We start from the raw sequence: 14,972 nt of genomic DNA on the forward strand, positions 1-14,972 counted from the left end.
TGTTCCTAAGCACTCTTTGTTGTGGGTCTGGTCCCAAGGAGTGGGAAACTGGCTGCTAGTTGATGGGCCAAGTGCTTAACCCCCCTCCACTATCAGAGTAACCACCACCTTTGCCACCTGTCTCCTGGCTGATTTGCTGCCTTGCATGAGACACAGCCACTGTGGTTCTTAGCAATGACACATTAGCTTCCTTTGGAAAGCACTATGTATGTTAGATTCCTGCACTGTATCTACCTCTAACTCAGTCCCCTTGTTGTGTTGCAAGCCCTGTTCTTTTGATACACTGTGCTTGCACCCCTTTAAGAGACTTCAGACCAGGCAAAGCAGGAGAACAAGCAAATATACTTTACTGAGTTAATTTGGGGATAACAAGCAACTGGCAAAGTTCATAAGACATTTTTTGTGAGGCAAAAGTTCATTCAGGCAACACATCCACAAGGGGGAGTGCAGATCCCTTAGAGTCCATGACTTAGGAATAATTCGTAAAGGCAGTGAGTCCATATCTTGGCATTTGTAAATCAATAAGGGTCTCTAGGCTCAAGACCTCACCAGGAACCTCAACTAGGCTCCCATCACCCCCTCCGCCTTCCAAAGGGGTTGATCACTCCAGCAGAGTAGCAGGCTACATTTTGGCAATATTCCCAGGCAGAGAGCTCTCAGGGGGTGGCAACCTAGCTAAAAATGGCAGGAAAAACATTGACCCTTCCAGCTTCATTACCTCCCACTCACAGGGCAACCTGAGGACACAATGCAACATCAAGACATTGTAACATTTTGCACCTGACTGGCTTAATGAGGGCATGAGCACAGACAGGGAAAACAGGAACACAGAAAGAAAAACACATTAACCTTTCTGTAGGCACCTGCCTACAGGTGTGCCTGACAAGTCAGCATTGGCCACCTTGAAGCTGTAGGCATTGTAGAAGGACTAATATCCTTCCTCTAGAATGAATAGCAGTTTATTACCAGCACACCATAAATGAAAGGTAAGTACAAGACATTTATTTGCCACCAAAAGATAGCAACAAACAGCAACATTTTGAGGCCACTACAGACCCCTTCCCCATCTTTTACTGCTTGAGTTAGTGATACAGTGGCCCCAAATGTTTTTTGCTATCTTTTGGTTTCAAATAAATGCCTTGTCCTTAAAGTGTGACTAAAGACAAAACTTTTTTTTTTTTTTTTTTTATAGAGTGGAGCGGGATTAGAATACCTGTCAGATTGTTGTCTGTGCCCCTGTTAAGGAGATTCACCCTCTCTATTTGTACTGTTTATCATTATCATTAAAAGTGAAAGTAAAAGAAAAGCCCACATTTTGGGTTGACACCAGAAGAGTAATAGAGGAGGAACCTTCCAATGGGGACATTCGTTTTGGTGACCCCTCTGGATTCCCTCACTTTGGATTGATTTTGTCTCACTTTCTGTTTTGGATATGGGAAAGGAAGAGAAGGGATATCTCCCCAATTGGACACACAACTAATAGGGGTTTTACAGTATAACCCTCCTTTCCTCTATCCAAATAAAAAAAAAGTTTTGCCTTTAGTTACACTTTAACTTTTATTTTGGTGTGTTGGTGATAGTTTGACATTTGGAGTACATGTTTGATGATGTTGTTCCCAATTGCACTTAGTGATATTTTGCTCTATGCCTGTAAGGACTGGAGTACGCTAAATTACATGAGTCTTCAGGTAGAATGAACTCATTTATTCAACCACATTTATTCATTTGTCAGTGTAGAAGAAAAGTAATCTATAAAAATATACAAGTGTAAATCTATGACTATCCTATTGTTTCCAAATATTTCAAAAGCATTACAGATGTAAATGTAGTTAGGCTGCTATGTTTGATATTTAGGGCTTTCTCCTTAGGCCCAGTCCCACTGGCTACTGGATGTACCATTCCATGTCATAGTGTCTTTTTCTTCCCTGTGCCTTCTCTCTATGTAAAATAGCTGAAAATTTGTGCAGGAAAAGATCAACATAGAGTTTGTTTTTTTTTTTTTTTTTTTTTTTTGAGGTAGTGGAAAGTTTATTTACAATGGAGTTACACTGAAAGATACCAAAGTATGGAGAGAATGGAGCCAAGGCATGCAGACTCTTAAATGGGCAGGGCCACAGAAGTAGACTAGCTGCAGATACAAATTTTCTGAAAAACCTGAGGATTAAGGGAATGTCATATAAAATGTGTACTACCAATTTACTGTCAACTACTCTACAGTTAACAAACCCTTTATAAAATAAGGAGACATCACACTTTATGTACATTTGTAAAAAAAAAAAAAGGAAAAAAAAAAATCTAAGATCAAAAACAGTTTCCAGGAAAAAAAAAAGTTAAGCATGTTCCCCACGGATTCTTCTTGCTAGCTGGATGTCCTTGGGCATAATTGTTACTCTCTTTGCATGAATAGCGCACAGGTTGGTGTCCTCAAAGAGACCCACCAGGTATGCCTCACTTGCTTCCTGCAGAGCACCAATAGCTGCACTCTGGAACCTCAGGTCAGTTTTGAAGTCCTGAGCGATCTCCCTCACCAGACGCTGGAATGGAAGCTTGCGGATCAGGAGCTCAGTGGACTTCTGGTATCTCCTAATTTCTCTCAAAGCCACAGTACCAGGCCTGTATCTGTGAGGCTTTTTAACTCCTCCTGTAGAGGGAGCACTTTTCCTGGCAGCTTTAGTAGCCAGCTGCTTCCTGGGAGCCTTTCCTCCAGTGGATTTACGAGCAGTTTGCTTTGTACGGGCCATTGTTCAGCAAAATCGAGCAGTCCCGAGATCGCGATCCAGACGGTCAAATGAGGCAAGGAATAACGTGAACATAGTGGTTTTTGTAGAGCACATGAGACCTCACATTCAGTAATGCTGACCTAAGAGTTGCAGAGATACAAGACGCTAATGGGTGATTTATCTAAAATTTGGACTGACCCTTTATTACAGCCATTCTCAACCAAGTGTCTGTGGAACTCTAAGGTTCTACCAAAGGTTGCTAGGGGTTTCTTGAGCTGTGGTTGATTGACCTCCCATTTTACGGTACCTACATAGTTCCAGTGCCAACACTACTTGGCAGAGCCAGCGATTTGATCTTTCTAGCTGTCTGTAAGGGTGGCATTCTGACCACCACTGTAAGGGCTACATTCTTCTTACTTACCAAAAATGTAAGGGACATTTTTCCAATTGAACCCCAATAAATTTGTTTTAGTAGGGCATCCCAATATCCTAAATTATTTTGGGGGTTCCTCTTGGGGAAAAAGTTGAGAAAGGCTGCTTTGATATGACTACATGTGAAAGGCCTGGATAGAAGGAAAGCTATAATCTTATATGGTCTCTATTTTGTTAGGTATTTTTTGTAAATGGGATCAACATAAAGTGAATTACCTTATCGTTGTGTGTTAATTCAGTGCTTATATTTACCAACTTAATCATTTTTACAATGCACAAAATTGGGAGTAGCCATGTTTTCTTGATCTTCAAATATCTGTTGCTTTCTTCCCTAGAGCCATGTTAACCCATAAATCTAGGTGTTTAATTATACAAATGTTGCGTTAGTAAAGTCATGTTTTGATCCACCCACTCCCACACCTCTCTATTGCACCATCAGTATGCTGCCCTTTTTCATGGATCAAACTAAGAAAAAGAATAATAATTGACTATCCAACACAATTTTACTGATAAAATAAAATTATTTTTATTTATATATGATAAAATACCAGTAGTGCCCACCCTCCTCTATGTTTTAACATTCTCAACAGAGAAGTCTGGGTGGTAGAAGGAGATGGATCATGGATCGACTTTAAAGTAGAACTATAGGTAATTCATTTTGGATAGAGTAAGATGGGGTTATAAAACCATGGCAGTTTTTTTTTACATCTGTGTCCCATTGGGGTGATTCACCTTCACTTCCTGTTCTATAGCCAAAACAGAAAGTGAGAGAAAATCCCTGCAAAATTAAGGCAATCCTTTGGGCCCCCCAGATCATCAGTATTACCGTCCCCATTGGAAGAGTTCCCCCATGTCCCATCTTTCCCCTCCCTCCACTGCTCCCCTGGTTGAGTGACTCCTCTCTTTCTGGTTATGTTTCTAGATGGCTCATCCTATAACAGCTATTGGTTAATACCTCCATCTGTAAATCTAGATGTGATATCAATATTTTATTTCTCACCACTACTCTGTATTGTTTTGAAAAAACTTTATTAAAGATATAATAGTAAAAAAAAAAAGAATTGCAGGTGAAAAAGACCTGTAAGTATTGTATTTAAACATTATTTGGCATGCATGCACTTTACATAAAATAAATTCTAATGCAAGGTCCACTTTAAAAAATCATCATGACCAATTTGCAGAGCAAAATATGCAATAGTAAACGAAGAGTGTGTATTGACTGCAAATGTACTACATTCCCCTTTTATGGATGATTAACTCAACTTCAAGTGATAAAAGATGAATGATATTTCAGCATATATTGTGTTTATTTAGTAACTAACAAAATCAGCTGCTGAGCAACCCCATGAGGAGGCGTCCAAACTATACCACCAGGCCTAGAATGTCGACCATAAAAACATGGCAAAAAGGAGTTGGTGTGTTGTCTAGGTATTTATATGTCTATAAATTCTAGTGTTAGACTTACATTTAGAGATCTCCTTGGGTTTTTTTGTTGTCTTTGTTTATGTGAGCTATTTATCAATGAAACACTTTACAACAGAGAAGCCTGCTTGCACCATTCAGAGATAATTGAGCCAGGAAGGCATTGTGGAAGAAGGAGCCACTGACACATTCAGTACCAAGGAGATTTACAAGGTTATGTGCTATTTAACCAACGTCCAGGACGTGTGATCTGTCAATGACCTTGGCAGTGTAGTCATGCTGGCATCTTAGTGTTATTTACCTGGCAGGACAGCAATAGCTCCACGTCAGAATCTTCTTTATTTCTCTAAATCGTGCTGACCTGCAGCTGTCAAGATACTGCTAGAATGCCATGGCTGGCCAACAACACTCAGCAGTGGGGCATGCTGGAGCTTGTAGTCCCTTTCCTGCGGCAATTCTGTCCAATAAAAAGGGCAACTATGATTTAATCGGTTGTTACAGCAGAAAAAAGAATTCGCTTTTTTCCCCCTTTACAGATATTTTTTACAGACTAGTCAAACTCTCATCCTAATCAGAGTTATTTAAACTAGGAGTATTCTAAAGTTTTTATCCTAGGTTGTATTTAGGAATGAAGGTAGCAAAGAGTTTTCCCCCAAATTTCCACAAAAATAATGAGATGTTGGCTAAGTGTGACTACTTTTGCAAAATGCATTGAAGTCAATGAGGAATGATAAAATAAGGTGGTTTTTAATTTTTTTAGTTATATAGGAGGAGATTGCCCTGGAGTATAGGAGGAGACGCTGGAGTGGCCCATATCCCTGTAAGGAAGTGCAAGTTTACCCCTGTGGATATTTGAATGGCCTATACCCTACCTGCCTCTGGTAAGTAGGGAGGAAAGAGGGGAGCACTATTTGCAGCACTGATCACAGTGAGAGATCACGAGTGTGATATACTTGCACACTGGTCACTTTAAGCTTTTATGAACTATATTTCTCAAGGATTATAGAACAGAAGAAGGAAGAGTTTTTGGAATATTCACATTAGCACTTGTTACTTTATACAATTATTCACTGGATTTAAAATATTTTAACTGAGTTTATAAGATGTATGTATAATTGATTTATCAGAGTTCACTGTTGGTATATAGATATATACAGCATATATATTGCTGCCACCTTATATTTATATTTATTTATTTTGATTACTTATTATAAGGAACAGTATACGGTTTAAAGATATTGCACATATATGGTTATAAGCAATTTATATTATATTTATTTGAACATAAATTCTAGGCACTATATGCACATTAGATTATTATTTAGGGTGATATTACGTTGAGGCACTGATTCATTTTTGGAATTTAGGAGTACTCTTCCCCCTTTTTCTTGTTGATCCTAAAAGCAGTGCTGATTCATTTGCAATTATTCCTTTACTATCAGCAGCAGCTTATCTTTTTAAGCACCAGACAATTATTGTCCTAAGCGCAGGTAACCCCCTATTTCCTACATAGTTGGTGAGGTTGAAAAAAGACATCAGTCCATCCAATTCAACCTATGATGTGTGTGTTTACTGTTAACCATACATCGTATACCCCTTTATGTTGTGGTCTTTAAGATGCCCATCTAATAATTTTTGAAACTGTCGATGCTCCCTGTTGATACCACTGCTTGTGGAAGTGAATTCCACATCCTTACCACTCTGACAGTAAAGAACTCCTTACATAGTTTAAGGTTAAACCGATTTTCTTCTAGTTTTAGTGAGTTGCCCCGTGTCTTATTGTATTCCCTTTCTCTGAAACATTTGTTCCTTATGCTATGGTCACCAGTAAATTATTTTTTACATCGATATCGTATCCCCTCTCAAGCGTCTCTTCTCCAGAGAGAATAAGTTCAATGCTTGCAGTCTTTCCTTATAGCTGATGTCCTCCATTCCCCTAATTATCTTTGTTGCCCTTCTCTGGACTCTCTCCAGCTCCAGCTCATCCTTTCTGAGAACCAGTGCCCAGAACTGGATGGCATATTCAAGATGTGGCCAGATCAGAGTCTTGTAAAGTGGGAGAATAATGTCTTTATTTCTGGAGTGAATCACCTTTTTTATACATGCCAGTATTCTGTTGGCTTTGCTTGCAGTGGCTTGGCAATGCATGTCACTGCTAAGACTGTTGTCCACTAGTACCCCCAGGTCCTTTTCCATTTAAAATTCACCCACAGGTTCTCCCCCTATCAAGTAACTTGCGTTCATATTTCTGACACCCAAGCGCATTATCTTACATTTTTCAACATTAAACCTCATCTGCCATGTAGTTGCCCACCCCATTATTTTGTACAGGTCTGCTTGCAAGGTTACAACATCCTGTATAGAAGATATTGGCCTGCTTAGCTTTGTATCATTCGCAAATACAGAGATTGTGCTGAATATCCCATCCTCTAGGTTGTTTATGAATAAATTAAACAAGATTGGTTCCAAGACAGATCCTTGGGGGACCCCACTTTCCACTCCCACCCAATGTGAGTACTCCCCATTTATCACCACCCTCTAGACTCACCCCTGGAGCCAGTTCTCAATCCAGGTACTCACCCTATGGTCCATACCCGCATAGCTTAATTTGTACAGTAAGCGTTTGTGGGGAACTGTGTCAAATGTCTTTTGAAAGTCCAGATACACCACATCCACAGGCCTTCCTTTATCTAGATGGAAGCTTACTTCTTCATAGAAGGTTAATAGATTGGTCTGGCAAGAACGTTATGAATCCATGTTGATTACTACTAATAATACAGTTTTCATTACTAAAGTCTTGTATATAGTCCCTTAGCACCCCCTCCAAAATTTTGCAGACTACTGATGTTAGGCTAACCAGTCTATAGTTCCCCGGAATATATATCAGCCCCTTTTTAAATGTTGGTACCACATTGGCTTTTTTTTCAATCAGCAGGCACCATACCCATCTGTAGACTATCCATAAAGATCAAGAACAATGGTCTGGCTATCTCCTGGCTGGGTTTTTTAAGAACCCTCTGGTGCAAGCCATCCGGTTCCGGTGATTTATTTATGTTAAGTTTTTCAGGTTTAGTTCTAAGTCTTTCTTCTGTTAAGCATGAGGGTGCTTCCTGAAGAATTTATTTAGCACGTTCGCCTTCTCTCTGTCCTCTGTGGCCAGATTCCCTTCGTTGTCTTTTATTGGGCCAATGTGTTCTGTTCTCGCTTTCTTACTATTTATATACTTAAAGAATTTCTTAATTTTTTTTTTTTTTTTTTACTCTCTTCCGCTATATGTCTTACGAGTTGTATTTTAGCCTCCTTGATTTTGCCTTTACATTTCTTATTGCACTCTTTGTAATTTTGGAATGCTGCCAATGACCCCTCAGCCTTGTATTTTTTCAAGGCCTTTTCTTTAGTTTTAAAATGCCTTTTTTTATGTTGGAGTTTAGCCACCCAGGGTATATTTTTGCTCTCTTCAACTTATTCCCCTTTGGAATGCACTGGCCAATCCCTTTATTTAGTATGTTCTTGAAGCACTCCCATTTTTCCTCCGTGTTCTTTGTTCTTAGGGTTCTATCCCAATTGATATTGTCTGTCAAAGAGTGCGGTTTAGTTGGCTCTTTTGAAATTCAGTGTCTTTATATTACTCTTGTGTTTCCTATTTCTATGATTTATACTGAAACAAATTGAACTATGGTCACTGTTTCCTAAGTTGCCCCGTATTTCTATATCAGGCCTGTATTGTTGGTAATCAGTAGGTCTAGTACCACATTGTTTCTTGTTGGTGCATTCACCATCTGACCCATGAAATTGTCCTGCAAAACATTTAGTGACTGCCAAGCCTTAGATGAATGTGTGGTTCCTTCTGCCCGGTCTATATCTGGATCAGTGGCGTCACTAGGGGGCCATGGCCCCACCAAAATTAGTCTGTGCCCCCCCCCAATTTATGTGCACAACAACAGTCATGGATTCTCATTCTGCGTCTCCGCGGATTGGTTGGAAGCCAGGCAGCTGCAGGGAGAGAGAGTAGAGCTGTCAAAATGCAGCTCTGATGTCGGGGATGGGCGGAACTGATATGCGGGACCCACCCCCTTTGTCAGACAGTCTATCGTGGCCACTAGGGGGCCCACCCCTGACTGTTGCTAAACATCGGAGCAGACACATGCTGAGAGAGCTCAGCTTCCTGTCAGCACATACCGCCGATCTTCAGGTCTCCCGGGCTGCACGTTGCTGAGCTGACTCTTCTCTCTCCCTCCAGCATTACTAGAAGAGCCGTGAGTACACACACAGCTCTCACACTGATTCAGCCTGTCACTGTCTCTTCTAGCTGCAGCACGCCTCTGATCCTTCCCATGCGCTCCCTCCTCCTCTCCTTGTGACTGATAATGGAGGTAAAGTCAGCTACTTTCTCTTTTGTTCGCCCGGCCACTGCACGATGCCTCTCTGATACTTGTTCCCGTGCTTTCCCCCCTCCCCCTCAGGTTTGATAACAGAGGTCACTACACCACACTGGTTCTTTCTGAGCATTCCAGCCAGCACACCTTCTGTCCCTGCATTCTCTGATAGCCTTGTGCTGTGAATCTCCCTGAGCTCCCTCAAACAGCACAATAGGAGAGGGGGTTCAATAAGAGCACCTGTCTTGCTCAGCAGTAGTCTGTCCTGTCATTACAAATACTGTCCCTGCTGCACCTGTGATTTCTGCGGGCTCCCTTGCTGGCCTGGCCACCTACCACAACTCACAAGTGGCTGGCATTAAAAGGCCCCTTTCACACGGGCGCACGGAGTCCGTTCTGCTCAGTGGGGGATCGATCCACTGATCCCCCGCTGAGCAGACAGATAACAGCTCCGTCTCCACTCTGTGTACAGAGACTGACCTGTCAGATCCCCGCTCTCCTCTATGGGGAGATCGGATGAGAACAGACCGCCTGTCGGTTCTCATCCGATCCAATCCTCCAGACGGTGAACTAAACTAAATTTGTTTTTTAAAGAAAAATCCTTCTCGGTTACTCTGAACTGTGCATGAACAGTCTGGAGCCAGCTGATTTCAGAACTGTTGGGCTCAGCTTCAGATTAGGCAGTGGGATGTGGCTTAACCACTTAAGGACCAGAAAGGTTTTGCACCCTTAATGACCAGGCCCTATTTTGCGATTCGGCACTGCGTTACTTTAACCACTTAAGCCCCGGAAGATTTTACCCCCTTCCTGACCAGGGGGTATTTTGCGATTTTTTTACTGCGTGACTTGAACGGACAATTGCGCGGTCATGCAACGCTGTACCTAAACGAATTTCACGTCCGTTTTTTCCCACAAACAGAACATTTTCGGCCAATTTGTTTTATGCTACATATGTTTGGTAAGAAAAATCGCAAAAAGTGTATTTTGATTGGTTTGCACAAAAGTTATTGTGTTTACTAACAAAGGGAAAGTTTTTTGTCATTTTTGGTTTTTTTTTTTTAACGAGTAATGGCGGCGATCTGCGATTTTTTTTGCGGGACTGCAACATTGCGCCGGACAGATCAGACTCTTGACTGACATTTTTGACACTTTTGGGGGTACCAGTGACATTACTGCAGTAATCAGTGCTATGCATATGCACTGCTACTGTAAAAATGACACTGGCAGTGAAGGGGTTAACTTTATTGGAGAGGGAGGGGTTAAGTGTGTCCTAGGGGCGTGTTTCTAACTGTAGTGGGACAGGTCTACTATTGTAAAAACAGAGATCAACAGTTCTACATAGTAGAACCGTCTGATCTCCATTTTTACACAGGGGAGAATGACAAGTGGCTTGTTTACATTAGCCGCCCGCCTTTCTCCCGCTCTCTCCTCCTGACCCCCTGTTCACCTCTTCTCTCCTCTCCTCTCCTGACCCCCTGTACCATGCTCCATAGCACCCCATGTCTGACCTTTGACTGAGGGGGGCATTGGGTGGAGTATGGGCGGTACTTTTTAAATGTGGGAGGAGCTTGGGTGGGACTTTAAAATGTGGGAGGGGTTATCAAATTTACCTTCGGGCTGAAGCCCCTGGTCTTTTTCCCACCTAGCAACGCCCCTGCTAACAACACAACACACAGGCCGGCGGGTGTGTGTGTGTATGTATGTATGTATGTATGTATATATATATATATATATATATATATAAAATTGCGTTTTATAGTTGGCCCCCCTACTTTTGATCCCGTCCCCCCATGTGCCCCCCTAAATATAAAAGCTGGAGACGCCACTGATCTGGATAATTAAAGTCCCCCATTATAATGACATTTCCCATCCTTGCTGTCATTCCAAGCTGTGATAGGAGGTCTGCCTCCCCCTCCTCCCTCTGGTTTGGGGGCCTATAGCATACGCCCAATATTACTTTCCCCATAGTGCCTTCCCTTTGAAGTTCTACCCACAGGGATTCTACCTCCTCCTTGGCTCCATTCATGATATAATCCCTCATATTTACCTGCACTCTGTTCTTAATATACAGGCATACCCCTCCCCCTTTTCTACCTTCTCTATCTCTGCGATATAGGGAATACCCCTGAATGGTCGCCAGCCAATCATGAGAGTTGTCAAACCAAATCTTTGAAATTCCTTCAGAATCAAAATCCTCCTCATACAAAAGGAGCTCCAGTTCTCCCATCTTGTTGGCCAGACTTCTAGCATTGGTATACAAACCTTGTAATTTTGTCCGGTTGCATACTATATCCTCGTTCAATGTTTTTAGGCTGCACTTGCAATTCGTCCCCCTACCTACCTTGGGTTTAGGAACTCTGAACACCCTACCGCTAATGTCCCCATTACTGCCCGCTGAACCTTGCTCCCCACTGGCTAATTCTACATCTGTACCCTCCCCCATTACCTAGTTTAACCACTTCAACCCTGGATGGATTTTCCCCCTTAACCACTTAAGCCCCGGAAGATTTTACCCCCTTCCTGACCAGGGCCTATTTTGCGATTCGGCACTGCGTGAATTTAACGGACAATTGCGCGGTTGTGTGACGCTGTACCCAAACGAATTTGACGTCCTTTTTTTCCCACAAGCAGAGCTTTCTTTTGGTGGTATTTGATCACCTGTGCAATTTTTACTTTTTGCGCTATAAACAAAAAAAGAGCGTCAATTTTGCAAAAATAACAATATTTTTCACATTTTTTATATGAAATTCCCCCAAAAAAATTTAAAAATCAAAATTTTTTAACATTTTAGGCCAATTTGTTTTCTGCTATATATGTTTGGTAAAAAAAAAAATCACAAAAAGTGTATTTTGATTGGTTTGCGCAAAAGTTATTGCGTTTACTAACTAAGGGAAAGATTTTTGTCATTTTTGTTGTTTTTTTTTAACGCGTAATGGCGGCGATCTGCGATTTTTTTGCGGTACTGCGACATTGCGGTAGACAGATCGGACCCTTGACTGACATTTTTGACACTTTTTGGGTTACCAGTGACATTTCTACAGTAATCAGTGCTATACATATGCACTGTTACTGTAAAATGACACTGGCAATGAAGGGGTTAACTTTTTTTTGAGAGGGAGGGGTTATGTGTGTCCCTAGGGGCGTGATTCTAACTGTGATTGGCTGTGGCTTAAGGTGTATGAACAGTGATCAACGGTCCTACATAGTAGAACCGTATGATCACCATTCATACACAGGGGAGAATGACAGGCGGCTTTGTTTACATTAGCCACCTGCCTTTCTCCCGCTCTAACGGACGATTGCAAGTGACCGGCTAGACCCTCACAGGCTAGCGACGTAGTCCTACGTCGCTCTGCCTGTGAGGGGCTGACTGCTGACGTAAATAGTCGTGCGGCAGTCGGCAAGTGGTTAATGACCAGGCCATTTTCCTGTGACTCGGCACTGCGTTATTTTAATGGAAAATTGCGCAGTCTTGAGACGCTGTACCCAAATAAAATTGATGTCCTTTTTCCCCCACAAATAGAGCTTTCTTTTGGTGGTATTTGATCACCTCTGCGGTTTTTAGATTTTGCGCTATACACAAAAAAAGAGCAACAATTTTGAAAAAAACGCCATATTTTTTACTTTCTGCTATAAAATATTCCTAATAAAAAAAATTTAATTTTTTTGTCAGTTTAGGTCAATTTGTATTCTGCTACATATTTTTGGTAAAAAAAAAATCCCAAAAAGTGTATTTTAATTGGTTTGCGCAAAAGTTATAGCGTTTAGAAACTACGGGATAGATTTTTGGACTTTTTATTTATTTATTTTTTTTATTAGTAATGGCAGCAATCTGCGATTTTTAGTGGGACTGCGACATTGCGGCGGACAGATCGGACCCCTAACTGACATTTTTGACACTTTTTGGGGACCAGTGACACTAAAACAGTAATCAGTGCTAAATAATATGCACTGTTACTGTATAAATTACACTGACATTCGGCACTTACGGTCTTTTTGACAAAATGCCCTCTCTGTCCTTTTAATAATGGAGTTAACACAGCCATTTTTAATGGTGTTGGCTCCTGATTGTTAAGGAAGCTCCATTCAGCTATCCTGGACTTGCTCTTGTGCCAATAACTCGGTTAGATTCAACATTTTACATTTTTACAGTAAGAGAAATCTAAAAATAAATAAATAAACAAAATAAAGGGGCACTACATGAATAACAAAAAAAAGTACACAAAAAAGGGGAGAAAAAAGAGTAGATTAAGCAAATTTTGCCCAAGCAGGTCAAAAAGTAATGATTAGAGTATCTGCTTCAGCAAAATATCACTGACAGCAAAAATAGTAAAGGGATTGTAAACACTTTTTTATTTATTTTTTTAATAACAAACATGTTATATTTACCTGCTCTGTGCAATGACTTTTCACAGAGCAGCCCTGATCCTCCTCTTCTCAGGTTCCTTATCTCATGGCTCCTCACCCCGTCGAGTGCCCACCATAGCAAGCCGCTTGCTGTGGGGGCACTGGTGCGGGCTCGCTCCCAAGCTAGCTCTATGCATCCATAGACTCACAGAGCACAGCTCAGTCCCGCCCTCTGCTCCCTGTCTGTGATTAACAGCAGCGGGAGCCAATGGCTCTTGCTGCTGTGTCTGAGCCTTTGAGGAAGGACAGAGCCAAGAGAGCTGCTGCTGTTGTGCACATCACTGAATTGAGATCGGGCTCTGGTAAGTATAAGGGGGGCTGGGGGGGACTGCACTCAGAAGGTTTTTTTTTAACTTAATTCAGAGAATGTAGTAAGGTAAAACTACTTACATTTTTCAGCAAAATTATAGATTGGTAATACATACTGATATACAATTAGTGTTTCTCTAAAATATGATACCTTTCTATTTCGTTTTGTTAACTTCTGAATTTAATGGACCTCAAGAGATACAAATATGCAACCTCACTGAATAATATTTGGTATGCACCCTGAATACAGGTTAATGCACAGCAATACAAATACCAGACACATGTTCTAACAGCTTCCATTAGGATTCTTGTCTGTTCTACCAAATAGGGTTCAGTGTGGCCATGAACATAATGCACACAGAAATGTGTGAAGGTGTAACGCTGGGGACAGAGAAAGGCTCTGTATGAAAAGAAGACCTGCACATAGCACTGATAAATCCTACTTATCAGATGGTCATAAAAGCAGCCCCACAGCACTTAGATGGAGATAATGACTTTATTTGAGCTCTGTGTTATGGGCATATAGGTTTAGTAAAGAGGGGAGCAATTGGCTAGATGTTCAAAAGTTTACTTATGCTTTAAAAAATTCTGTTGCTTGCCTCCAAATCCCTCTGAAAAGCACTAAATTACCATTACTGGGAAAAGGCCTCTGCCAGTGTTTTCTGGGTCAGAAAAGACATCTGTGTTATTTTCACAGAAGACACTAGCAACGTGTCACAGGTGTGCACAGTGAGAAGGAAAGAATTCTCAAATATTACATAATCATTGGAAGTGTGAAAACAGATCAAGAGAAAATACAGACTCTCTGGAAAATGTTTTAAAGCATTAACATTACTGTTCTGGAGGTATAGCCCATTTAACAAGGCATGCATCTAATTCATAAAAGCCTTGTGCCAGTTTTGGTACAAGTACTAACACCTGCACCAGATTCAGGTAGTTCTTACTATCACCACTTTTAGAATCTGTTACAATGGCTGCGACAGACTCTAAACGAGTTACTGCTAGTTCACACCTTTAAGGCTAGGTTCACACTGCTGCAATCTGATTTTGATCCAACTTTCTGGGTGATTATGTGATGCAGCTTGGATGCTACTCTGATGTGGTTTGCATTTTTTTGGGGGCCAAAATCATACTGAAATCACACTAACGTTGTACAGGAACCTTTTCCAAAACCGTGCAATGCTGAGTTGCATTGATGCGAATGGGCACCATTAACAAACACAGTTCGAATTGGCTAGTTTATGTCCTGATAACAACTAAGCAAACAATTGCTAAAGGCTGAAAGTCACCCACTCTCGCTCTTCAG

The 14,972-nt window shown here is 41.3% G+C and overlaps 2 protein-coding genes across 2 annotated transcripts in view; one reads left to right on the forward strand and one right to left on the reverse strand.

Annotated features, from left to right (window-relative positions):
- Window positions 1-14,972, forward strand: part of MYT1L (myelin transcription factor 1 like) — a 451,852-nt gene that overhangs the window by 17,896 nt on the left and 418,984 nt on the right. The gene's annotated exons all lie outside the window — the stretch shown is intronic.
- LOC309551236 (histone H3.3A-like) lies at window positions 2,167-2,801 on the reverse strand. Its single transcript, XM_082251743.1, has one exon. The coding sequence runs from the start codon at window positions 2,739-2,741 to the stop codon at window positions 2,331-2,333; it is 411 nt and encodes a 136-aa protein (XP_082107869.1). The 5' UTR covers window positions 2,742-2,801; the 3' UTR covers window positions 2,167-2,330.

Source organism: Pelophylax lessonae (genome assembly GCF_965119305.1).
Source record: "Pelophylax lessonae genome assembly, chromosome: 3".
NCBI lineage: Eukaryota > Metazoa > Chordata > Amphibia > Anura > Ranidae > Pelophylax > Pelophylax lessonae.